General features: G+C 46.3%; 1 protein-coding gene across 3 annotated transcripts; it reads left to right on the forward strand.

The window, feature by feature from the left end:
• The first annotated feature begins 2,462 nt into the window (after positions 1–2,462).
• Positions 2,463–27,274, forward strand: LOC311522664 (NACHT, LRR and PYD domains-containing protein 1b allele 2-like). 3 transcript variants are annotated; one of them, XM_084632126.1, is made up of 12 exons: positions 2,463–2,766; positions 6,035–6,106; positions 6,559–6,627; positions 9,202–9,258; positions 10,189–10,265; positions 12,133–12,197; positions 16,205–16,428; positions 17,860–18,110; positions 21,567–21,695; positions 22,945–23,086; positions 24,089–24,130; positions 24,984–27,274. In XM_084632126.1, the coding sequence occupies exons 1-12, from the start codon at positions 2,532–2,534 to the stop codon at positions 25,238–25,240; spliced, it is 1,620 nt and encodes a 539-aa protein (XP_084488252.1). In that variant the 5' UTR covers positions 2,463–2,531; the 3' UTR covers positions 25,241–27,274. The 3 variants fall into 3 exon arrangements, with proteins under 3 accessions (XP_084488252.1, XP_084488253.1, XP_084488254.1); XM_084632127.1 differs by having other exon boundaries at positions 6,047–6,106; XM_084632128.1 differs by lacking the exon at positions 9,202–9,258.
• The last annotated feature ends 66 nt before the right edge of the window (positions 27,275–27,340 follow it).

Raw genomic sequence — 27,340 nt, forward strand, 5'->3', positions numbered from 1 at the left:
CAGTGTCATGAGACTCATGACAAAATCACGAGAGTTGCCAACACCGCTTTGACTTCTGTTTAAAGGCTAGTTACTTTCCGGCAGGCTCTTAAACACAACACGCCAGTGATTGAGTTGCGGTTCTCACAGGAGAATATTTAAAACCAAGCACCAAGAAAAGTCCACATTTTAAAGTTGAGGGAAAAATGGAGACTTCTGCGGGTAGTTCAGGGCCACAGTATGCAGGAAAGGAAAATAAACAGGCACAGGAGATCTGGGCCGCTCTTTGTCGTGAAAGAAAGTTGGAGGGTTGAATCTTCTAGTTCTTAATCAAGTAAAACTTCTGTTGCCATCAGCGCCTCCACTCACAGATATTAACATGTACTCAATAACTATACACTTCATACTTAAATATCTGAGCCATCTTCTCCAGGACAAATCGGTGAGATATTGTGAGGCACTCAGATGCTAGGGTGATGGGACCACATAAGTATCCCAGGTAGAGTGGGAACCTCTCTGTACCACTGCTGGCCCTTCCCTGGGTTTTGGCCCCTTCTTTTCACTTATCCCCCTCAAATCTTCCTCTTTTCAGAATATAACCTTGGCTCTTCTGAGTCCCCTGCATTCTCTCTCCAACATCCCCACCCCTTGCAGAGGGATTCCTGTTTTACAGGCAATTACCAGCCCTTTCTGATCTTAAATCACCCTGCCTCTGTTTGGAAACAAAATACTGACTCCCTGCCCCTGGAGCACCTGTCCTCTGCAGAATTCACGTTAACGCCCATGCTGCAGTTAGGAGCTCTGACTCGGCTCATACCTCCTGTATGAAAGTCACCTGCCTGTACCCCAAATGGTGCCCCTACAGATAGCTTGCAATTCCTCTCTTGTTAGGCATTCCTGATGCAACAAGAAACTGTTCAAAAATACCCAACTTTCTAGAGATGTTACGGGAAACACTGACTAACCACTGCCCTACAACTCTCCAGTTACAAGCTCTCTGCTTTAATTCCCCTCCCACTGCTAGGTCTTCCTTTCAGGCAGCGGTGGCTTCTCTCGCCCCGCACAGCCCTTTCCCCAATCTCCAAAATGCGGCTGTTTCTGGCTTTGGGTTTGCAGCCCTGTTTCACTGCAGAGGCATGTCCCAAGGGACTTATTTTGTCTCCCTATACAAGCTGGAGGGGGATTTCATCCCAGATTCTCAAAGGTGCTAAACTCCCACGCAAATCAGTGGGAATTAGGTGCCTCAAACCTTTGCGGATCTGGGCCTTCCTCTGTCTTCTTCCTGCTCAGCCTTTTCTGGGGGCTGCTTGGGTGCTCAAAGGTGAGGACCACAAACCCTCACACTGCAGAGGACTCTCACTTCATCTCTCCTCCTTTATTCCTTTTCCATTGCCTCTCTCTGTCGGGAGAGATGGGGTCCATTCAGTTCCAACCGCCGGTCGGTCGTGTTGTGACGCAGGCAGGAACAAGGGGCACAGAGATCAGAGCTTTATTACAGGCAGCCTGGTACTGAGTTAGTATAGTTAACTCTTTCAGTGCCTTACAACCCCCTCCCCCCCCACCATTGCACCCTGTGAATCCACACACTAGCTAATTCTCTCCAGTGTCTCCCTGAGTGTAGCTTAGTGCTCAGCGACAGAGACAGCAACAGAGCTGGTGGGGTGGCCCATCGTTTTTAAAAGTTCTCCAAAACAGAGACAAATGTGGTGCTAGGAAGCAGGACTTCTTGGGTTCGAAGACCAGCTCTGTTACTGACGTGCAGTGTGACCTCGGTCACTTCCCCTCGCTCTCTACCTCAGTTTCCCCATTTGCAAAATGAGGTTAATGATATTGATCTACCTCAAAGGGGTGTAGTGTGGGCCAATTAACTCGGTAACTTATGCAGAGTGCTTAAAAAATATGCAGTTGTCACGAATCTGATCTCAGTGACCCTGGTGTAAATCCAGAGCGACCCCGCTGAAGTCAATGGAAGCAGGGCCCGATTCTGATCTCAGTTACTCCAGTGTAAATCTGGAGTGACTCCACTAAAGGTAATAGTCATGACCTGATTATGGTTTCAGTTACCCAGCTGCGAATCCAGAGTGACTCTAATGCAGTCAGTACAGTCAGGGCTGGATTCTGATCTCAGTGATCCTGGTGTAAATCCAGAGTGAATCCTCCGCTGAGGTTAGAATGTGTCCCACAGTCTGCTGATTAAATCCCCGTATCTATAACGGCACAGTCAGTTAAACAGCCGTGATCCAAACCAGGCATATTTGGGAGAGAGAGAGAGAGAAACACTACACTGATCTCTGGACAGGGGATGTCAGATGTGAGTACAGTGACAGGCAATACAGAGGCGAAATTGCCACCTAACCAGCACCCTGATTGGACAGAGTGATCTCACTAAAAGAGCAGGAATCAGGAAGTGTTGGAGGGTGTGTGGTGTAATGGGGCGGTCTCCTGCAGCCTGAGTCCTTCCCACTTCTCAGGGGGCAACAATCTCTTTGCTTCCCGTGGCACTCAGCACTGAACTGCAGTTTCCTGACTCTCTCTGCTGACCAGGAAGCTGCATGGAGGCCCCTGGGAGAAGGGACCTGTTGAGGAAGCTGAAAGCCCTGGGCAAGGAGGAGTTGGAGGGGTTCAAGGATAAGCTGAGTGAAGTCCTGCTGGAGAGGGGATCTGAGCCCATCCCCGTAACACCAGCTGACCCAGCAGCCCTAACCGACCTGCTGCTCAGACACTGCAGAGGGGACTCAAAAGTGGTTCTGAAAGTCCTGGAAGATGTGGAAGCCAGACTCCGGAAAGGTAAATCGAGAGCTGTCTCGATTGCTCTTCACTTGAGTTACAACACATGCACATACATCTTCTACAGGGTTAGCTGATAGGCCCCCGTGGCCCAGGTGCAGTGGTTTATGGGCAAACATCCCAGACAGACATGCCAAACCCACACAAAACAAATGCAGAAATTTGGCTTGTTTTTGGCTTAATTGGCTGGTGAGTTGCTTGTTAGCTGGTTTTTGGCTTGTAACTTGTTGCTTGTGGCTTCTTCTTTTTTGATTGGCTCCCAGCAAGCAGGAGCAAGAGGGGGAGAGAGTCGGGGTGCACAGTGGGCCCACCCCAGTCTCAGACTGCACCCTGGGGGGATCTAGTCACATAGAGTGTTGGGGTTCTTAGGGATTGGCTTGTTTTGGCCTTGTTTTGAAATGGGATTAGCTTGATTTTTGGCTTATTGTGAAAGTCGGGGTGCTTATTTACCGCGTAAAAGTTGGCACCTGTGATTCCAGAGTGCCCTGGGCCTGGCTGACTTTTTTTTTGCATGGCCTTATGGGAGAACTTGTCTGTGTAAAGGCAGAGAGTGGGAGAGCTGTGGATGGAAAGGTCAAATGAGTAACAGCTCCCATGATCCAGCCTTCTTCTGCCTATTCCAGAATTCCACTTTCCCATGATGCTTGTGAGTATGGGTTATTCACTTGAGAGCAGGGGTGCTGCCCAAACCCTGATGGAGATTGGGGGCGGGGCAGTTGTGCTGGGCCCTGGACAGACACGCTGAGAGACAGTCCCTGCCCCAGAGAATTTCCTATCTAAACAGACAGGGCAGAGAATGGGAGGTTAATAATGGGGATCAGAGGCCCAGACAGTCAGTGACTTTCCCCAAATTTCACATGGGTCTGTGGCCAAACTGCAAATGTAACCCAGATTTCGAGGGCCCTTTGCTAGTTCCTTAACCACAAAACCAGCCTGCTGTCCTATCAGGATAGGGGCCCTGCATGCAGGGTGGATTTGATTTAAATCACTCGTCAGGAAGATTCCATTTAATCATGGCTTTCTACACAAAAGTGCATTCTGGTTGGTTGTTATAACCTTAATACATATTCTTCACAACTCAGAGATAGGTGTAGGTTTCATTTTTAGAAGGTACACACTGTACATTTTTTAAGTGATTTATTTTGAAAACTTTTCAGATGAGTTTTATGGCCATATGAGAAAATGAATGATTGTTTGGTTATTTCATTTACCAAAGGTAATTGAAGCAGATATTTATGAAGTCATTGGGAGGTGAACTATCTCCAATTCAACAGGTTAATCAATATTTGGAGGATTTTTTTGCCATGCTGTATTAGGAGGAGAACACCATCAGACAGACATTTAAATTGTTTTATTTAACTAAAACAACAAAGTTAAGTATTCTGGATTTTTTTCTTCAACATCAGACATATAATATTTTAACAAAACAAGCATATGTCCCTCGCTTCTCACATTTCTCTCCAGACTTCTTCTCCTTGTCCAGATCTATTCTGCCCCCAACAATCTTCTATTCATTGAACTTCTTGAAACTTTGCACTTTTAGAGAGAGGTAAGGGATTGACTGTGTGTACACAAATTTGCAGAGGGACAATAAAGTTGAGGTCTGTTATTTCTCACCTCTATATATTTATTTATTTAAAAACATTTTTGCCATTAACAAGCATGTTACCCCTGGAGATACAAATCCACAGTTTGAGAACTGCAAAACTAAGCATCTCTAACGGTATCTTCCAGACTGAGCCCTGAGTCTCAGTGGGTAGATAGAAAGAGTAACCTAAATAATCTCTACAGAAGCCCCTGGAACCCCATAAGATTGGTTCCCTAATCCATGAACCATTGGAACTCATTTACAAAACTTTTCTAAAACATTATATGAATATATTGTCTCATACTATAAAATAAAAATTTATCATCCCTATTCCATGATAAAATACATTATAGCTCAAAGATAGTTTTAATTGAAATATCTTTAGATAGGTTTTTTCTTCAGAAAGCATTTTATCAAAAACATCCAATTTTTTTAAATTTTATTTTTTTAAAATCATTGATTTTTATCCACCCTGCCTGCATGTATAGGAGTATTTCCTCTTTTGTAGCAAATGTTATACAAGTGAGATTTCAGTTCTCAGTGGCTGACACTCTAACTCTCATTTTGCTCAGTCCTGATTCAGACGAATCCGAGTGGAACTTAGTAAAGGGAAGCTACTGGTCTAGTGGATTGTGGGGGCTGAGGGTCAATGGAACTAGAGTATAGCCTGCCAAAATTATATGACCACAGTGAGCTGTAGCTCACAAAATCTTATGCTCAAATTAATTTGTTAGGTGCCACAAGTACTCCTTTTCTTTTTGCAAATGTTTTAAAGATTCCTTCCTTTAGCTCATTCCTCCTTATCTTAAGCTTTTGTTTCCTTCTGCTCTTAAAGCTTGAAGTGCCCTGTCTTGCTTTGTGTTGTAATTGACACCTCTGCTCAGGTGACAGATGAAGTGAGCTGTAGCTCAGGAAAGCTCATGCTCAAATAAATTTGTTACTTTCTAAGGTGCCACAAGTCCTCCTTTTCTTTTTGAGAAACTATCTGCTGTATCATCATCAGCAGTGTAAACAGCTATTATCCATGTGAATGGAGAACTGATTTGACAGCACCAGGCAGCAAGGAAGTTTCCCTTCTTTCTCCTTGCAGAGCCTTGGAAACATAACTGATATAAACCAACTACTCGGGGCAGACTTGATCTAGTGTTGTTCCTAAAGATCTCAGGTTATTCTGGTCCTGTGTGGAAAAATAGTTTTTTTTGGGTGGGGGGGAGGTTGCTGAAAAATTCTGAAAAATCGGGGCTGGGGGATTCCTTTTGCATCAAACTGAAAATTTAATACATTAATGGCAACCCCAAAAATGTAAAAATGTTCATTTTAGGTTTGTTTTGACTTGAAACTTTGTTTCACTTTTGGCTGTTTTAAAGCGTTTTTTGATTGCTTAAAAAAAAAAAATTAAAGGACGCTGGAAACAAAAAGTTTTGTTTTGAAGTGAAAAATCAAAATGTTTCCAATATGTCAACGTGAAATATTTCAGATTTCTTTGGAGTTTCTTTTTAAAGGTTTTTTTTCTAAATGAACAAGTCAGCCAAACTGATACCAATTCACAGAACATTTTGGTGTGGCCTGAAGCTGAATATATATATATTTTTGGGGGGGCCGACAAAAAGTCATATGAAAATTTTTTATCCATCTCTAGTCCTGGCCTGTTTTTACCTTTCAAGTTCACTCTCTCCTAAGTCTCTCCCACAGCTTCCAGCCACCCACAAGAAGCGCAGAAGCCATCCTCTTGCACTAAAGCAGGAGATTCAGGTGAGTTGTGCTGAGCACACGAAAATCTGGCCCTGTGGTCTGTTGTATCTCTTTATCCCAAGCTCACGGTGGAGGTACCGGAGTATCTTACAGAGCTGTGTGTCTGTCATGTAATGCTAATCTTTGGCTGTCTCCCTCTCTGTCTGTCTGGGTGTCGGGGGGCTAGAAGAGCGTCACTCCAGGGTTACAGAGTAGCAGCCGTGTTAATCTGTATCCGCAAAAAGAAAAGGAGTACTTGTGGCACCTTAGAGACGAACAAATTTATTTACTGTATGCATACGATGAAGTGAGCTGTAGCTCACGAAAGCTCATGCTCTAATAAATTTGTTCGTCTCTAAGGTGCCACAAGTCCTCCTTTTCTTACTCCAGGGTTAGTGCGCTCTCCCTGATCTGGGAAGCCAACTCTCTAGTACCTCTCCATGGAGAACTCCTCTTCTCTCTCTTATCTTTAGGACCAAAGAGCCACTTCATGCATTCAGGCGATGAGATTCCCCCTGGTGAAGGAGGGACGCTAGCATCTGGTGAGTTGAGAATCGCTCAGGGTGATGACAGGGGCCCTGGGGGAAATTCACTGCTGTGATGGACCATGACAGCCTCAGGACTGTATGTCGGACCTAAGTCATTGCGGGGGTTTGGGCCTGTTTGATTTTTCCCCTCAGGGAGGGGCCACATGGGGGTTGTTGTCTGATTTTAGGAGGTTAATATTATTAATTTGGATAGTATGGGTTATAGGCTCGCTAATCAATCTGATCAGAAGATAACAAGGTTCTTGTCCCAGAATCTGGCTACACAGAATATGCACAGGACCCTCGGGGGCATGACAAGACGCTCACACCGAGACCAATATAGTCTTAAAGACTTTTACTGAGATAAAAAGGAATTATAATCAAATAGTAATCAAATGGTAAAATAACCAGAGTTACAAATGTGATACTATTATTTTAAATATACATATGATATTATATACTATAAAGTTTTTGATTAATATACTCACACCGTTCCTGGATGACCTGGTTATAAGAGACCAAGGACCAGCCTCGCCTCGGGTTCTTCAATTCTTTTGAGTGGGAGGTGCAGATCTTAGCTCCACCTTCTTTTAAGAGCTATTGAAGCTGACTTAGAATTTCACTTAACTAACAGACTAATAAACTAAGAAAGATGCCTGAAGCTTAGATTCGTAGACACTTAGATTATATTAGATAATGGTGTATTGTAGCATGGTGTGTCATCCCTTTTATAGGACATGGGTGCTTGAGCCCTCCTATGTCCAAACTTAGTTTCCTCACCCACCAAAATGTTGGGGTACACTTACTCCATGGGCTGATATGTGTGTACGTATTGATGACATTTACGTACATATTAATGACATTAGATCATTCACACCTTTGTTATTTTTGTTCTCCTGGTTATTTCGGTTCTTTCCTTGTGGTGTACCTGTTTACAGAGGGCATGAACTTCGGAAAGCCCCTATGCCCCCCTGCTTCAACGCATCCTTTATCTATCTAAGTTAAAGGTCGCTACCATATATGGACCTTATGCTTTAACTTATCACTATCTATCTAGGTGAAAGCATACATATGTCTGGGACCTAACTTTGCCTTCGCATAACATATAGGGTGTGGCCTGTAGGTCTCTTGTGTTACAGCCAAACTACTTTAATATACATCTATAAACTTATTATTATAAAACAAACAATCAAAACTATAAGAAAGGAGATACAGGCAAGCAAGGTAGCCTTATAGGCTACAGGGTTGATAGAGGAAAGCAAAACCTGGGGTTGGCTTCCTGGAGTAGGTGCTAAATTTCATTCCCCTTTTCCTTCCAAAACATGCAACTTAAAGAGCATTTCAGTGTTGGGTGGATGATCTCTGTGTGGAATGGCTGCTATCCAGCTGATATGCCCCACCCCAGAGGTGGCTACGTTTCAGTGTATGGGTGAATAATATTTTCTGCATGCACAAGAATCATAGTTCCTTCACATATACATATAGACTGGCCTCATCTGGAATACGGTTTTACTGCATGTTCACTTTCTTTTTTCTTACTGTAACAGGTTGGTGAGAGACCCTCACAAGAAATAAACACTTCAGGTCAGCTTCTGATCTCCGTTACCCCAGTGTAAATCTGGCTTTGGCTCCAGTGAGATCAAGATAGTTATTCTGGATTTACACCAGGATAAGTGAGATCAGAAGCTGCCCCTAACCTCATTAATTTCAGCCGAGTCCCTCTGGATTTACACCAGGGTTGCTGAGATCAGAATCTCTCCCTAACCCAATTGACTTCAGTGGGGTGGCTCCAGATTTAGCCAGATTCATAATGCCTTTATATAAATCAATGGTGTGGCCTCACTGGGGATACTTTGTGCAGTCCTGGGCACCCCATCTCCAAAGGGATATTGCAGGAGTAGAGGGGGGGGTCACAGGCAGGTGATAACAATGATCAGGGAGCTGGGAAAACTCTCCTATGGAGAGAGATTGAAAAGACTGGGATTGTTACATTAGAAAGGAATTGAATAAGAGGGGACATGATAAAAATATGTAAAATAACAAAGGGCATGGAGAAGAGAGATCAGGAGCTTCAGTTCTCCTCTCCTCCTAACACAAGAACAAGGGGCCATTCGATGACATTGGAAGATGGCCAATTCAAAACCGATGAAATGAAATCCTTTCCATATAAGGTGTAATTAGCTGGTGGAACTTACTGCCACAGGAAGTCACTGAGGCCAAGAATTTAACAAGATTCAAGAAGGGATTTAAGATCTCTTCATATGGATCACAAGAATATCCCGAGTTAGCATAATTCCTAATGATATATATTTTGTAGGGGATATTGAGCCTCCTGCTTCAGGGTTTAAGCCAGTCTCTATTAGAGCCCAGGATGAGACTATGTGGGAGACAGATTATCCAACATCTGCGACTACAGGGTTCCTACCCCTGCCTCTGGAGGTGCACCTGATGCTGGCCACTGCCAGAGGACACTAGGCTAGATGAATCCTGTGTTCTTACCTGTGAGAAGCACTCTGGGCCAAAAGGTGCTAGGGACCTGCGTTAGATATTCATATTGATTTATTCATACTGTAATTCCACACTCCCCAGCGATTGCCTTCATGAAGAGGCATCTTTCCTTCACTGGCTCCAAGGCTGAAGCTGCAGGTGAGTGAGGCTGAAATTGACCGGGCGAAGTGGGGTAATTTGAGGGGCCTGAGTGCATAGAATCCAGATGCTGCCTTGGCCTGCTGCGTGGACCATCCACACAACGTCCCCCTTTAGCCGCGCTGGATTTAATCTGTTGATTGCTGGCACCGTCATCAGGCTGCCTTTCTTCCCTGCACTGATTGGCTGTTGGTTCCAATCTCTCCCTCACGCTCTCTTCCCCTCCACATCTGCTCCTCACCAGGGGTGAAAGTAACTTAAAGGACTTACCGGTACTCCGGAGTCCTGAGCAGGGGCGCGTGGCCTCAACCAGAAGAGGCGGGGCCGGGCCCTTTAAATCAAGATTTAAAGGCCTCAGGGCTCCGGCTGTGCCTGGGAGCCCTGGGGCCTTTAAATCACCCCAGAGCTACCAGCTGCAGAGGCGGCTGGGAGCTCAGGGGCGATTTAAAGGGCCCCGAGCTGTGGCCACTGCTACCGCAGCGGATCTCCGGGCCCTTTAAATCACCGCCGGAGCCCTGCCGCCGCTACCCCAGCAGCTCTGGAAGCGCTTTAAAGGGCCAGGGGTTCCGGCGGCTGCAGGAAGCCCCGGGCCCTTTAAAGCGCCAGCTTGGGGAAGCCGGTCAGGTCCCGTCACGGCGTACTGGCTCTTGACCGGTATGCCGGACCGGACCGGACCAGCTTGCTTTTACCTCTGCTCCTCACACCCTCCTCCATCACCCACTCCCCTGTTACCTTTCCCTTTGTCTCTTTGTTTAGCTAATCTCTACCTACATTTTTTTTTTTTAATTTTTAATATCCTCCAGGCTGCAGAATCTGCCTCTGCTCTGGTCTCATTTGCTTTTCACCAACCCCAAAAAACCCCAATGGCACTGAAAAACTAATCCCCTGCAGAATGTGTTACTTGAAATAATATCTCCCTGTCTGCTGCAGGAAAACAAAGCAGGAAGGAGGATCCCACTGGGGACAGCTGGGGAACGGACAAATGCAAACTGTGTCCCAGGGAGGAGGTAAGGGATTAGGTGTAATTTTTTCCCCTTGCTCATTGTCCGTCAGTCTTTTTCCCTTCTCTGTGGTTTCTGGCTGTGATTTCACCCTCGGAGCTGAGCCAGGGGTATTCTAACACCTCCACTGTTTAGATCAGAGAAAGTTTATTTAGGCGGGATTGTGCCTGGTGGGCCAGTCAGGTGATGGCAAATGGAGGAATCGGAAACTATTTAAGGATATGTCTTCACGGCAGAAATTCTTAATTACTGTTATTTATTAGGTGTATTACGGTAGCCTGTAGGAGCCGGGGTTATGAACCAGGACCCCATTGTGCTGGACTCTGTATGTTATTTATTAGGTGTATTACGGTAGAGCTCCAGCCATGGACCACAGAACAAAGAGCGTTCAACTCGGGTTAAAATAGCAGCGTAGATATGGCCACTCAGCTTTAGATTCAGATCAGCAGCTCACGTTCAACCCTGGCTGCCCTGTAGGCTTCAACGCGAGCTACTAACCTGATTTAAAAGCCGAGGTACTGTGTGTTTGCCGCTGTTTTTACCTGTCGGCTAACCCAAGTTAATACAACACCTTGTCTTTGCAAGGAAGACGTGTTCCCCGTGTGCCTTTGTCAGTGTCTGTCTGTTGGGGTACGTCTACACAGCAGCTGGGCGGTGTGATTTTCAGCTCGGTGGACGGACGCATACTGGCTCTGCTTCAGCTCATGCCCCAAAATGGTCATGTGGCCGCGGATCTTGGGCGAGATTGTATTCGGGCTAGCCTGTGTTGCCACAGTGTTACTTTTTAGGCCCCCGCTGCTGTGTAGACTTAGCCTGAGCCTGTAATATCATAGATTCACAGATTTTTTTTAAGGCCAGAGAGGACCATTCTGATCATCTAGTCTGACCTCCTGCATAACCCAGGCCAGAGACCCTAACCCAGTAATTCCTGCATCAAGCCCATAACTTCTGTTTGCACTAGAGTGTAGCTTTTAGAAGACATCCAGTCTTGAGGGAAAGATTGCAGTTGATGGAGAATTCACCACACCCCCTAGGTCAGTAGTTATTCCAGTGGCCTTATGTATAGTCTGAATTTGTCCAGCTTCAGGTTCCAGCCACTGGATCTCATTGTGCCTTTGTCTGCTAGATGATCAGAATGTAGACTGGGGAGAGCGGGGTTGGAAACCCGCTGTCCCCTTCAAGCACGTCTAAAGGGATCATGTCAATTGCATTTATTAAATGCTGGGTTTCAGATCTCTCTCATAATGCATCATCAGAATGGGCAGTGCACACACCATTTCCCTTCATCTTTTGGTGTCTGCTGTGCTATTTGTAACAGAGCCTGTTTTTACATCAGGAGTCTGGCCAAATGCAGGTCAGAGGCCAAATCAGTTGTTTACATGCAGCTCTTCTTAGCTTCAGTGGGAGATATTCATGTAACTAAGGGAATAGCTGAGCCCTGGATTGAATGACTGAATCGATCCGGAGTAGTCCCATCTCTCCTGGCAGAGGTGTTTATCTCACCCACCTCAGTGCAGCCGGTAGCTTAGAGAGACGATTCATGACTCTACAGAACCTCTCTTCCTGCAATCCAGAGTGTGATCACACCTGACAGTTGTCAGAGAGGATCCCACCTCAACTAGCTAAAGATAACCAGGCATCGTAGTTGTGACCTGGGGCATCTTGGTCACCTGGGAAACATCCGACCGTGGAGCTGGAATTCAGCTGATCACTGAGTCCTCTCTGCCAAATGCACTGCAAGGGTCCCAGGCCACAGCAACAGCTCCCAGCTGAATACTAGGCTACAGTAGACAAGATTCCCTCCTCAGAGGGAAGAGCTCTGAAGTGGGAAATCCCCAGTGATGCTGAGTTAATGCCAGTTCCTGTGTTTTAGGATCCTCCAGAAGAAATACACCCTGAGACTGTTCGGGGCACAGATGGGAACCAGGAGACGTACAGGTGAGGACTGGGGCTGGGAGGTTGAAGTCACCCCCTCTGCAGGCGTCTCTGTCTGTGTGCACAGGCCAGCTCCTATCGCACCTGAGACCTTCTCCACACTAGAGAATTTCACAATAAAATTCTCACTGGTGCTAAACCCCATTTATTTGCCCCCGTGGGAACGGTGACCTAGACAAGGTTCTTCTGGCTTTCGGTGTGTCAATTAAATAAGCAGTGAAATTATCGAGGGATACATGGCAATAACCACAGGAATCGTGACCGTGATTGTGAAAGGCTCAGGCAGATTAGAGAAGCTACAAAGGCAGAAAACGCAATAATAATGGGGGATTTCAACTACCCCCTTACTGACTGGGTACGTCACCTCAGCACAGGAGGCTGAGATAAAATTTCTAGACCCCGTAAATGACTGCTTCGTGGGACCGACCGGGGGAGAGGCAATTCTTGATTAAGTCCTAAGCGGCGCACAGGATGTGGTCCAAGAGGCTAATATAGCTGAACTGCTCGGTAATAGCAACCATAATATAATTATGTAATTAAATTTAACATCCTTGTAGGGGGAGAAATGCCAGAGAAACCCACCACACTAGCAGTTAACTTCAAAAAGGGGAACTACACAAAAATGAGGAAGCTTGTTAAATTAAAAGGAATAAGGGTAAAATGCCTACAAGTTGCATGGAGATTATGTTAAAAACACAATAATAGAGGCTCAAACTAAATGTATACCCCCAAATAATAAAAGTAAAAAAACCCCAAACAAAGAAACAAACAAAACCCAGAGGACCAAAAATGCCACCATTTGTAAACAGCAGAGTAAAAGTGATGGTTAGAGGCAAAATGGCATCCTTTAAAAACTGGAAGTTAAATCCTTCTGAGGAAACTAAAAAGTCTGGCAAGTCAAGTGTAAAAGTATAATAAAGCAGGCCAAGAAAGTTTTTGTGTCCTTAGCTAGTTGCTCTTCAAATTCTAACAGCAAAATTGTTTTTAAGTACATCAGAAGCAGGAAGCCTGCCAAACCGTCAGTGGGATCCCTGGATGACCGAGGTGCTAAAAGAGCACTCAAGGAAGACAAGTCTGTTGCAGAGAAGCTAAATGAATTCTTTGCATTGGTTTTTACTACAGAGGATGTGGGGGAGGCACTCACCTCACAGCTGTTCTTTTTGGGTGACAAATCTGAAATACCGTCCCAAATTGATGTGTCAATAGAAGAGGGTTTAGAACAAGCTGAAATCTAAGCAGTATTAAGTCACTGGGACCAGGCTGTATTCATGCAAGAGTTCTGAAGGAACTCAAATATGAAACTGCAGAACTACTAACTGTGATATGTAATCTATCGCCAAAATCTGCCTCTACCAGAGGATAGCTAATGTAACACCTACTTCTAAAAAAGGCTCCAGAGGTGATCCTGGCAATTACAGGCTGGTAAGCCTAACTTCAGTACTAGGCAAATTGATTGAAACTATAGTAAAGAGCAGAATTATCAGATACATAGATGAACATGATATGTTGGGGAAGAGTCAACATGGGGAATCACGCCTCACCAATCAGTTAGAATTCTTTGAGGGTGTCAACAAGCACGTGGACAAGGATGATCCAGTCAATATAGTGTTCTTGGACTTTCAGAAAACCTTAGACAAGGTCTCTCACCAAAAGCTCTTGAGCAAATTAAGAAGTCATGGGATAACAGGGAAAGAGCTCTCATGGATCAGTAACTGGTTAAAAGACGGGAAACAAAGAGTAGGAATAAATGATCAGTTTTCGCAATGGAGAGATAAATGGTGGGGTTCCACAAGGATCTGTACTGGGTCCTGTACTGTTCAGTATATTCATAAATGATCTGGAAAAGGGGGGGTGAACAGTGAGGTGGCAAAATTTGCAGATGATACAAAATTACTTAAGATAAGTCCAAAGGTGACTGCGAAGTTACAAAGGGATCTCACTTGACTGGATGACAAAATGAGAGATGAAATTCAATGTTGATAAGTGCAAAGCAATGCACATTGGAAAACATAATCCCAGCAATACATACAAAATGAAGGGGTCTAAATCAGCTGTTACCACTCAAGAAAGAGATCTTGAAGTCAGTGTGTGTAGTTCCCTGAAAACATCTGCTCAGTGTGCTATGGCAGTCAAAAAAGCTAACTGAATGGTAGTAACCACTGGGAAAGGAATAGATAATAAAACAGAAAATATCACAATGCCACTATATAAATCCATGGTAGGCCCACACCTTGAATATTGCATGCAGTTCTTGTTGCATCATGTCAAAAAAGATATATTAGAATTCAAAAAGGTATGGAAAAGGGCTACGAAAATGATGAGGAGTTTGGAACAGTTTCCATATGAGGAGAGATTAAGAAGACTGGGCTTGTTCACCTTAGAAAAGAGATGACTAAGTGGGGATATAATAGATGTCTGTAAAATCCTGAATGGTGTGGTGAAAGTGTTATTTACCCCTTTACATAACGCAAGAACCAAGCGTCACTCAATGAAAGTGATAGGCAGCAGGCTTCAAACAAACAAAAGGAAACTTCTTCACACAACGCACAGTCAACCTGTGGAACTTGTTGCCAGGGGATGTTGTGAAGCCCAAAAGTATAACTGGGGTAAAAAAAAATCAGATAATTTTGTGGAGGATAGGTCTGTCAATGGCTATTAGCCAAGAGAGTCAGGGACACAGCCCTGCTCTGAATGTCCCTAAACCTCCAACTGCCCAAAGCGGGGACTGGGTGATGGGATGGATCATTTGCAATTGCCCCTGTTCTGTTCATTGCCTCTGGTACAGGTCACTATCAGAAGACAGGACGCTAGGCTAGATGGACCGTTGGTCTGGCCCAGTATGTCCGTTCTTATGTTCTTGTAGTGGTTCCTCCTTGTCAACCTTGGAGGGAGGCCACTCCGCCTTGCTATGCCACCTAGCGGCCGATAGCCAACTGACAAGGGATTAGTGTGATAAGGGTCAGAAAAGAGTCTAGGGCCTGGCTCCTTTGGCAGGGCAGCAGAGCGGGCAGTCTTTTAGCCCAGCTCCCTGGCTGGGGCAGACAGCAAACAATCAGGCTCAAGCCCTCTGGGTGGAGCAGAGCAGTAGCAATCTACAGTAAACACAGACAAGCCATCCGGCCTAAATTGAGTAGGCTGCCACCCCGGGGTGGGGTTGGCAGTAGGGGGACCCGGGCCCACTCTACTGCACTGGGTCCCAGTCCAGCACCCTACCAGTGGCGAGTGGTCCCTCCAGTGGGTCAGCAGGGGTTCTACTGAAACATGCTGACTGTCGGCATGCAACACAGCCAGACTTATGTCTGGTTTCAGAGTAGCAGCCGTGTTAGTCTGTATCCGCAAAAAGAAAAGGAGGACTTGTGGCACCTTAGAGACTAACAAATTTATTTGATCTTAAGCTTTCCAATGAAGTGAGCTGTAGCTCATGAAAGCTTATGCTCTAATAAATTTCTTAGTCTCTAAGGTGCCACAAGTCCTCCTTTTCTTTTTGCAGACTAATGTCTGGTTTCCCTGGGCTACTTCCTACCCCTACCTGTTCGTAGGGCTCAATTGCTTGCAGATCCTCAATCTCCTTGGGGTACTCGGCAGCCGGCAGTTCCGGCGGCTCCTGGGGTTATTCCTCCAGTGGCAATCCTGGCGACTCCTCAGGGTATTCAGCCAACGGCAGCCACCGCAGTTTTCCCTCCCTCAGTGTCCTGCTCCAAGGGCAGGGGTTGGCACAGCTTGGTCCCTGGTCCCGGGCCCAGCAGCAAGTCCGACTCCTTCCCTGGCTCCGGCCAACTGAGCTGGAGGCCCCGGTTCTTATGCTTCCTGTTCTGCCCCTCTGTTTCTGGCATGAGGGGGCGGCCCGGCCTGGCTCTGCCCACCAGAGGATGGGGAGTGTTTCCCCCTGTCAGCCTTGGAGGGAGGCCACTCTGCCTCGCTACAGTTCTTATGAGAGCAACCGAGTTAGTCCAGGAAATGTGGGCTGGTTCCATCTTTTCTTTTATTTTTTCCCTCCCCGAACTGTGCAGGGTTCACCTCCCCGGGGCAGGCTCATTCCGTTGCTCTGAAACCGAACTGGGGTTTGAGGCGAGGGCAGCCGTTACTGTCCAATACAGATACGGCTTCTGGGATCAGCATCTGAGTGTGTGGAGCACTCCTAAATGGATGATCGCTGGCCCTCTGTTCAGCATCCAGGCAGAACCGGCCGGGGCCGTGGCAGCCATTCACCTCCCGCACTTCCTGTGTCTCAGAGGTACGGTAGCCAAGGGCAATAACTGAACTTGACACCTTAACGAGAACTGGGAGGTGGAGCCCAAACCATGTGCCCCAGACAGAACTGTTCGCCTCCCTCTTTTCATGTGTTTCAGAGGCAAGGTAGGAAAGTAATAATTGTAATCCCAATCATACCTATCGCAAATATAGGTGTATTAATATTAATTGGCCATTCCTCACAGCTAGAGCGGGGCAAAATTCTGTGCATTAACCTTTGTAGATTTGGCAACACCAAAAAGTTTCACTAATCTTTATCCCTCCCCCCCGAATTATTTTTTTTTTGTGCTGGGGGGAGCCCAAAACAAAAAATTATGAAAAAAATTGAAATGATTTATTTTAACATTTTTGAAAATAATTTTTTTTGGTTTTTCATGTGTTTTTTTTTGTTTGTTTCTAAATTTCCTTTCATTTTATTTTTAAAAGTTCAAAATCCTTTAAAAATGGTCGAAACTGAAACAAAATGTTTCATTCCATCCGAAACAATTTTTTTTTTACTTTCAAAATTTCAACAAACTAAAATATATGTTTTTCGCCCACCTTTAATCACAATGCATAATCGCTATCATGACGAGGGTCACAGTTGTGACCCTATCAGACACTATCAGAAATATTACTGCAATCCCAATGGCTATGTTAATCATATTTACAACCATAGTTGCAGTCCTAATCAATCACAATTATAATCAAATAATAATCACACCCATAATTATAATCTTAACTGAAACAACAGCTGTAATCAGAATTTTAGTAATTATTGCAATCTGAACGGAAATGACAGCTATAATTACAATTACAGTCATTGCCACAATCTTAATTGAAATTTCAGTCCTGATCACTGTCACAATTGCTGTCTGAATCAGGATTATATTGATTGTTACAATTTTAATTTTTATTGTAACATATTTACACTGATGGCAACAAATTTGACTAGTACCATGGTTGTGATCATGATCATGAATGTGGTACTGAGCACTATTAATACGGGGCTTTTCATCCATAGATCTTTGAGTCATTTACCAAGGCAGATTGGAGTAGAAAGACTGGACTGTGAGTTTTGATTTAGCCCTTGGAGTGTAGATTCTACAGGGCTCTTCTTCCATTTCAGGGATCTGTACATACGGACCGTGCTACACTTGACAGCAGCTGCTTGGCTGTCCAGGAGTAAATACAAACCCAGGCTAGCAGGAGCTAAGGGAGCAGGCTGGGAGCTCCCAGGGAGCGGGGTGAGACCGAGCAGAGGGAAGGGGGGACATTTGGCGCCAGCATCAGAATCCAAGCAGCCCCCAGAGCTGCTTCCGTAGAGGGGGCAGGAATAGGTGTTTGCAGAATTCAGGTGGATACGTGGCCTCTCTGACAGCAAGAAATCACAACAAGCTAATGGAGCATCATTTGCTTTGTGTCCTATTGACAGGGGCTGACACCTCCCGGATGCAAATCGCCCATTTCATCGAGGAGGGGATGACCCTGGAGAAGCCAATGCAAGTGAGGCCGTTCCATGCTGTGCTGGAGAACCCCAGCTTCTCCCTGTATGGAGTGGTCTGGGGGAATCGCTCCAAACCACCAATTCTGATCCACTCCATTGTACTGCTCTACTGGGCACTCAAGATGGCAAAGACGACTCTTCACCTCTACATCATCCCTAACGACCACTCCCGGTTCAAGGTAACTGAGAATCAGCTACAACCTACAAGCGGTGTGAGCCACCCTGTAGCAGAGAGCATGGAATAATTCACAAGGCATGCAACTGGTGTGATAGCTGTGCACTGAAACATGTTTCTAAAGACCAATTTCTGCCACTGTGCATTTCACTCCAACAATTCCCTGCTCTAACACTAGTGTGCTGGCTGACCTTGGGCAAGTCACTTCCCCACTCTGTGCCTCAATTTCCCCGTATTTTTAAAATGGGGATCATGATGTAGACTTCCCTGTGTAATGCACTTTGAGATCTACTGATGAAAACCATTATATAAGAGTTAGGTATTATTTTTAATAATATTTTGTTACGTCACCCAGAAAATGACGTAATAGATTATCAGTGAAAAAATATAAGTTGCTTATGCACCTTCTGTTTTGGTCCCAGATTTATTGTGTTCAGATAACCTTAAACTAGACACTTCAAACTTGGCTTGTTCTGTAGATCTCACTGAGACCGAAGCATCAAGCCGATTTTGAAATAAACCAGTTCAGGAGCTTTAAAAATGATAACTGTCTAATGGCAAATGATGATGAAAAATTAATAAACGTGGACTTCTGGGTTGGTGTTCTTGTTTCAGCAGCCTGGGTTATCCAGAAGTTCTTGCTGATCCTTTGTAGTATAATCTTATAGGTTCAGAAACGGAGTCCCAGGCGTGGTGGAACTTCTGCGTGGACTGTGAGGCTGCTGGTATCCTCATGGAGAATCTGGAGCTGTATGTTGGCTATGTCTACCTTTCCATGTCCTACTACTTTGATAGTCATGAAATGGCCTAGAGGCCCACAGCTCAGTTCTTGAAGAAGCAGTCCCATGAGCAGGGGGAGCATGCAGAAAAGTTCCTGAAATGCCAGAACAACCAATTGTGCTGCAAGCCATCAAGAAGCCAGAGCAGGGTGAGTGGGGGAAGAGAGTGGAGGCCCTTCATGGTTCGCTGCAGCTGGAGAAGTCTGGGAACATGTCCTGCTACTCCTCAGTGTCTGAATACCCGGATGAGCAAGTGAAGATTATCAGGCGTCAGGGAGTACCCTGATTTGTGAGGCATCAACCTGTTGTCAGGCTTCCTGGGAGTACCCTGATTTGTGAGGCATCTCACTACAATGTGCCCTTAGCATGAGGAAGTCTTGTCTGTGCCTGCCAGGGTCAGCTCCCCAATTCCACGAGCAACACAAGCACTGCCTTTCAGGCCTATATGGGCCACACGCTCTCTCTGCAGGTTAGCTATAAGCACACTCCACCCTTCGAGCCCTCCAAGCATTCTCCTGGAATGTCCGGCCCCTGTTCCAATGAAACACTTGCAGTATTCAGATTTGCTGCTCCCAAAGAAGCAGTACGCACCAGCTTACCAGTTCCACCTCAGATCACCGCTCCACTTAATGCACGGCGCTGAGATATGTCCATAGTGAAAACGAGTACAAGTTTATTTAGCAAAGTAGAGAGATTTGAGAAGTATCAAGTAAAAGAATTGGAGACAGATGGTTACATGTGAAGCAAAATCATCGCCTGCCTTCTAGAGCCTAGACTTAATTAATAAGATACTTTGCTGTTCGTTGAAGTTTAGCTCACCCAAAGTCTTCGCAGCATTCTCCTGCCAGTTTGTCTGTGACCCTGCTTTTATACGACCAAACACCCTCACCATTCCCCTCCTCAGTGAAGTATCCATGCTGTACCTCTGTACCCCTCTTTATACTCCCAAAATCTGTTGTCTTTACTCGTAAACAGTCTACCCCCCCAGCTGTTTTTTGTTTTTCCCCTCAGCTTTCCTCTCTTGCTGCATTTGCAATTTCTGATTAACATCAGGCTCAGTAATGCACATAGGCCTCCACTGTGAAGCCGACTAGACAGAGAGAGAGAGAAACCTGACATGAGTATGTTTATTACCTTCTGGTGACCTGCCTTAACTCGCATATCTTAAGAAGAGAACTTTCAGTACAGATGCTTAATTCCTGAAGCATTGTCCATGCATACATTGCCTGACGATTATGATGACCAATGGGCTTCTGGCTCTTGGTAAACTAAATAGGCATACATCTGACCCAAAGGATTCCTGGAAAACTCTATGCACCTGCTGTGTCTTCTGCCAGTTGGCACCAAGAGGTTCCCAGGTCACACTTGGGAGTGTTCCAGAATGGCATGGAAGAGCACCTGTTTGGCAAGCACATACTGGAGGAGAGCAGCCAGTCTCTCCGTTAGGAAGTTTTGTCCATCGGAGAGACTATGACACACCAGTAAGCTCTTGTTCCTCTGCATATGGTTTGCTGAGAAAATGATGATCTGCAGTGGGAAATTTCTGATCAGAAAAAGAGGTGTGCCCTGGGGTGGCTGGCCTTTTAAGAGGAGATGGATCTCAGCCCCATCTCAGCGCCTCTCCCCAAATGGGGAAAATGAAGATACTCATGATGTGGGTCATGTGACTCAAGTAGGCCTCTGGTGTAGGTAAGGTAGTGGCATGGGAATGAACCGGAGGTTTGTCTGCTGGTGTCTCCAAGCCACAGAGAAGACCAGCCCAGGGAGCGTTTTGGATCTTTTCCTGGGGGCAGCAAAGACTCTAGCTAAAAAGGGCTGGAAGTGGCTGCGCCATGAAGAGCAGAGTTGGGACTGTAATGTGTAAATGTTTAAGCGTGAGGGTATCTAACCCCTGGGACAACTTACCAAGGGCTGTAGTGGATTCTTTCTCACTGGATGGAGAGGGTGATGTTTATCTAAAAGATCTGCTCTCGGTCAAGCAGTGTAGTTGTAGCCATGTTGGTCCCAGGATACTAGAGAGACCTAGCGGGTGAGGTCATATCTTTTGTCCAGTAAAAGATATTACCTCACCCACCTTGTCTGCTCTAGTTCAAACAGGAATGATTTTAGGGCAGTTCTGTGTATTGCAGGCCACAGGAGGTCAGACTAGATGATCAAAGTGATCCCTTGTGGCCTTGGAAGCTATGAATCTGTGCAATAAACCAGCTCCAAGCAGGGGTGTTAGTGGCCATGAGGAAGAAGCAGTGGAGTTCTTGAAGAGAGGGAACTGAAGGTGGGGTGCCTACAGGGCCACCCCGTGCCATGAAGGCATGTTCTGGGGGTGGTGTCCCTGTTCACAAGGGGAAATGAGCTCCTTGGGACAGGGATTGTCTTTGTACAGCACCTGGCACAATGGGGTCCTGGCCCATGATTGGGGTTCCTGGGTGCTACAATAATACAAATAATTAATCCTAACAATATATGAAATTAATGGATGCAAACTATTCCCCCAGTTCATTATAAAACTAACCTTTACCCGAGAGGAGTCTGCCCTCTTAATGCAAGATACAGCTTTTCTCGGTGTTAGTAACAAAGACCCTTCTTTCGGAGGGCAGCTGTGTGGGAGGGAAAAGGGAACTTGGCAGCCGCTGTTGTGTTTTCTCTGTGTAGCTCCAATAAAGGATGGTGCTTGTATGTTACAGGCCGTTGATGATTATGAAAAGAAGTGCCCATCAAGGCTGGTGTCGACATCTCTTCAGACCCATAAGCCCCTGACCTTTGATTCTCATTATGTTGTGTCCAGTCAATCAAACATAGAGGTGACACCCAAGGTAAGTGAGATGATCCTCTTTTCTTCCATAGAGGCCGGAAAAACATCCTGGTTCTCTGTCCTGATGGGGAGTGGTTAGAGCGGAGGACTGGGAGTTAAAACTCTTGGATTTTGTTCCTGCACCTAATAGGGGATTATGTTATAACGAGTCAGAATAGGGCGCGCTGTGAGTCAGGACTCCCATCTAGTCCCAGCTGTTGATGATAATTTGTCTAGTCAATTGCTTGACCAGGCTTGGTTCATTATTTCGCTATGAAATATACTCAAGAGACTAAATAAACCACGTCAATCAGGCTTATTAGTATGGTACAGGGAAAAGGCTCTGTACGACCCCAGTCTTCGAGGAGCCGGTCTGCGCAGCGATGTTACGTTCACCTGACACAGAAGATGTGCTCCTCAAAGTTACACATTTCAGCTGGTATTGTTTATGTGATCTGACAGGCTACACATCTCTTTAGAGCTCACTAAAGTCCAACCCATCAGTTTGTTCCAGTCCCCTAACTTCTTTTGTTCCTTTCTTTTCTTGGTTTTGGATAGCGTTCCAGGTACTGGTCGGTAAAGGTCCTTCCCTAGCTTATATTAAGACAAGAAACAAGGGTATCTTGATCCTGACAAGTTTCCTATCTGTTTGTGCCAAATGCTTACTTCAGCTACTGCAAGGTGTTATGGGACACGTAGCATAAGTGAACACGATTATGGTATAGACCAGTTTAGGCTACATCACTGTTGCAATATTTTTGCTAATGTTATTGGTGTGTAATGCATACTAATATATATGGTATGGATAATACATATTATTATGATTTTTTTTTATGCTAGCCAGCATATATTAGTCAACACCGCTCTGGAAGAGGAGTGAGGCCTACTGTTTAGAGCAGGGGAGCCTGGGAGTCAGGACTCCTGGCTTCTTTCCCCAGCCCAGGGGGGAGTAGGGTCTATGGGGTTACAGCAGGGGCCCTGGGAGCCCAGACTTGTGGGTTCTATTGTCAGCTGTGGAAGAGGAGTGGGGTCTAGTGGGTTAGAGAAGGAGATTTGGACTCAGGACCTCTGGGTTCTATTCCCAGCGCTGCCATTGTCTGCTGTGTGGACTTTGTGCCTCAGTTTCCCCAAACACAGGACTGGCTGGAGAATGTTTTTGCAATTTAAAAATCTTCTTTGACCTGCTCTAACAAACATACCTTATCCCCTTTCTGAGCCTTGCTGGCTCAAGAGGGGGTTGCCCTGAATGCAATTCATTTGTTTTCAATCAGGAGCTGGAGTTTTGTAACATCCAAGCAGAGTGTCTGCAGTCGTTTATGGAAATCTACACCAAGGACATTCAGGGGGGACTGGAGTTCAGCTTGGTAGAGAAAATCAACAAGGGGCCCATCTGGGAGGCACATGTGAGACCAGGTAGGCTCAGCTCAGCAGGAGATCACGGCAAGGGGAGAGGTTTGTGCCTGGTGCCCCAATCTACTTCTGCTGATAGCTAGTTCAAAACCTTGGAATAGGATCTTAGTTTTTCACCTTCCTCTGTAGCATGGGGCACGGGTCACTTGCTGGAGGAGTCTCTGCACTTTGAAGTCTTTAAACCACGATTTGAGGACTTCAATAGCTCAGACATAGGTTAGGGGTTTGTTACAGGAGTGGGTGGGTGAGATTCTGTGGCCTGCGTTGTGCAGGAGGTCAGACTAGACCAGGGGTCTTAAACACGCGGTACGTGGAGTTATTTTCTGAGGCCCGCCAGCTCCCCGTGGCACCTCCGCCCCCCCAGCCCCCTGCCTCAGGTTCCCCGTTCCTGGCCAATGGGAGCTTCGGGGGAGGTGCCTGGAGGAGTGGCCAGGGCAACACGGAGATCCCTGTGCCCCCGCCCCTCCCTCAGGTCCCGGCCACTTCCCAGAGCAGCGTGGGGCAGGGCAGGCAGGCGGGAGCCTGCCCTGCCCCTGGTGCACGCCAGGCCAGACCCGCCCCCTGAACCCGTCCTGCAGCCGAACCCCCTGCCCTGAGCCCCCTGTTGCACCCCACACCCCTCTGGCACCCCGACCCCCTGCCCTGAGCCCCCTGCCGCACCCTGCACCCCTCCTGCACCCCCTGGGGTCAGGGAGGGGACGGAGTTGGGGTGGGGATTTCAGGGAAGGGGTTGGAATGGGGGCAGGGAAGAGGTGGGAAGAGGTGGGGCAGGGGCGGGGCCTCACGGAAGGGGTGGAGTGGGGGCGGGGCCAGGGCAGCGGGCGGGTGGGGGTGGTCAGTGGTGCGGCCCTCGGGCCAATGTACTCGTCCTCATGTAGCCCTCATGGTCCTTTGAGTTTGAGACCCCTAGACTAGATGATCATAATGGTCCCTTCTGAACTTAAAGTCTATGATTCTTTGGATCCATCTCCTGTCTGACTTCCCATTTTTCTCTCTCTCTTCCAGAGGATGTGACGCTTTCTGTGTCATCTGCCCAAACTCAAACAGGTCAGTAGAAATGTACTCCAGCTCCAGTACCTGGAGAGAGTCCAGCGAAGGGCAACAAAAATGATTAGGGGTCTGGAACACATGAGTTATGAGGAGAGGCTGAGTGAACTGGGATTGTTTAGTCTGCAGAAGAGAAGAATGAGGGGGGATCTGATAGCAGCCTTCAACTACCTGAAAGGGGGTTCCAAAGAGGATGGATCTAGACTGTTCTCAGTGGTAGCAGATGACAGAACAAGGAGTAATGGTCTCAAGTTGCAGTGGGGGAGGTTTAGGTTGGATATTAGGAAAAACTTTTTCACTAGGAGGGTGGTGAAACGCTGGAATGCGTTGCCTAGGGAGGTGGTGGAATCTCCTTCCTTAGAAGTTTTTAAGGTCAGGCTTGACAAAGCCCTGGCTGGGATGATTTAATTGGGTATGGGTCCTGCTTTTGAGCAGGGGTTTGGACTAGATGACCTCCTGAGCTCCCTTCCAACCCTGATATTCTATGATTCTATACCTACGGCCATTTCTTCCCTCAGACAGAGCCCTCCAGTGAGAAGACCAGAAAACGGAGCGTTAAACCCCATCTAGTCCGTGGGTTGTGTGGCATAAATGTGCAGCTGTTAAACAGCTGTCAAGATCCACAAGAGAGGTGGCTACACTTCAGCGCTGGAAGAGGCATCTCTGCTCAGTGCTGCTATGTGGCTACCAACTGTTGCACCCCACTCTAGAAATGGCTGCATGTTAGCACTGGGTGAGAGGTCCCTCTATATCTAGCTGCAAGACTAAATAAGGTGACATTCATTTGGGAAATGTAAGATTATTAAAAGACAGCATGATAAACCTCAGTTCCTTCTCTCTCTCCCCTTCCTAGATGAGCATTTTGTCAACCAGCACCGAGAACAGTTGATCCAGCGAGTGATGGCAGTGGATAGCATCCTGGATTCGTTGTATGGCCCCGTTCTGGACCTGGAGCAAATCCAGAGCATCAGAGCAGAGAGATCCAGCGTGGAGAAGATGAGGAAGCTGTACGAGCTAGTGCCTAAATGGGACAAGGACTGCAAGGACCGGCTCTACCAGGCACTGAAGGAGAAGCACAGACCTCTAGTGGAAGAGCTTGAGGGGATATAGATTGTCCCTTGGGGGCAGCAACCTTCTAGTGCGGGGACAGGATGTGGTTGAAGATCTCCTCCCAATTCCAAATGACAAGCCCAACAGCCAGAGTCCATCACCCGGCTGACTCTGTTACGGGTTGAGGTCCTCTGCTTCTTAACACACCCAGCTTATTGTGCTAAGGTGAATATTTGTCTCATGATGAGAACAGCTAGGGTGTGGGAGTTGGGATTCCTGGATAGTGTTCCCGGCTCTGGAAGGTGAGTGGGGTTTAATGTTTGGTGAGGGGGCAGGGCTGGGAGTCAGGTTGCCTGGGTTCTATTTCCTGAGCCGAACTCGGGGGAGTGAATTCCAAAGTCAAGGTTCCCTCATGGAAAATGCTCCCCTGGCTACTCACTTATTTAGTCTCCACTTCTTCAGCTGTCTGGTCTGCTGTGCTTCGGAGTCACCTTTGAGACTTCCATGGGGGTCTGCGTAGGCAAAAGTATCCACCCGAACAGATCCAACTACCAAAGAGCTCAAGTGCATTCACTGATCGCAGGGTAATGTACAGAAATGATATTAAATCTCTCCTGTGGGGTGGGTGTGCTGAGAATCAGACCCCCAGTTTGGGGAGATTAAAGTCCTCTAAGGTCCCCAGTTATTTCCAGTGGTCTGTAGCTAAGGAAATGTGAGTGAGCCATTTCTGATGCCACCTTTGCTGCTGTCAACTAGAATGACTAGTACTTTGCATCGACCCTCCCAGCTGGAATATCAGTACTTTGCACTGACTGAACACCTGGAGTCCAAAGGACTCCCTGTGCTTTTGCAGTTTTGTATCCAGAGAGTGGAAAACCCAATCTATGTAAGTGCCAAGGGGGTCTGAACTGATTGAACAAACTTTCCAGACAACAAGCCTCTCTCTCAAAGGTGTCACATTAGCACTGGGGGACTGGAGGCCTCATGGTACTGCAAATAGAGTAGAGCGAATGATGGATTTTCTGGCTTGGGGGCTGAACCAAAAAATCCAAACAAAAAAAAACCTGTTCGATTTGAACAGAAAACAGTTTCTTTCCTTCTGTTGTTGAATCGAAAATAATTATTTTAGAAGCGGCCGAAACATTATGAGTCAATGTGAAACCATTTTTGTTTGTTTTAGTGTATTCGGCTATTTCAGGTGTTTTCCATGTTGGTTTTGAATTGGTCAAATTTGAAATCAGAACACCTGTTTCTGATTCAAAAAGTCTAATCAATTTTTTTTCCAACCGAAACTATTCATCGAATTTGACGGGGGTATAGGGCTTTTCTTCACATGGCCAATAATCTTTCTCACCTGAGCAATCACACTGACATCAACCGCTCGTTTTTTCCAACTTCCACATTCTTGGAAGGCAAAAGTTGGGCACCCTGGAGCATCAACAATCTCAACACCATCCTTAGCAGTATATATTTGTCTGGTGAAATCGATGCCTGGGCTGGATGGCATGTAGTGAATGAGATGGGAATTTCATGGATCATCAATGTTAAGGCCAGGAGAGACCATTGTGATCATGTAGTCTGACTTTTGTGTTCACAGGCTGGTGGTTTGCCTCTGGTGACAAGAAGTATAAGGTCCATTGTTTTCAATGAATGGCTTATGTATGATTGTGTTCTACTCCAGGGAAAAGTGCTATCCCAGCTCCTCCAGGAACTAAAATCAGTGGTTGTTGATTAAGGCAAGCCAGCCAGGTTGTAACCCCACCCACAAGGTTCCACCTCGCAGGGGAGGCTCACAAGTACTGGTTCAAATAGGTTCTCCGGAGACCAACAGACAAAGAAAGGGCTTTTGGATAAATAGCCTGAGTTTAAACAGACTCAGGGCCTTCTTCCTGATCCAGCAAACAGACAGGACCTTCTGTCCAAGCCAGACTCCAGTCCTTGCAGAAGGGTTGGAAGGGCTTGATCTGCTAGGGCCCCATAAAACAGATGAGTGGCCTCTGGTAAGCTTTTAGTGTGCGTGTAGGTTCTTGTATTGTTTTGATATGTTTTCTCTGTAATGTTTTCACCTTAAGAATAAATGTGCTCGCTCAGAAAGAGCGGTGTGATAACATAACTGCGGGCAATGCATGGGTGTAGCCTCTGGAGAGATAGCAAAGCGTG

The sequence above is a fragment of the Lepidochelys olivacea genome (assembly GCF_965140295.1).
Source record: "Lepidochelys olivacea isolate rLepOli2 genome assembly, chromosome: 6".
In the NCBI taxonomy this organism is placed as follows: domain Eukaryota; kingdom Metazoa; phylum Chordata; order Testudines; family Cheloniidae; genus Lepidochelys; species Lepidochelys olivacea.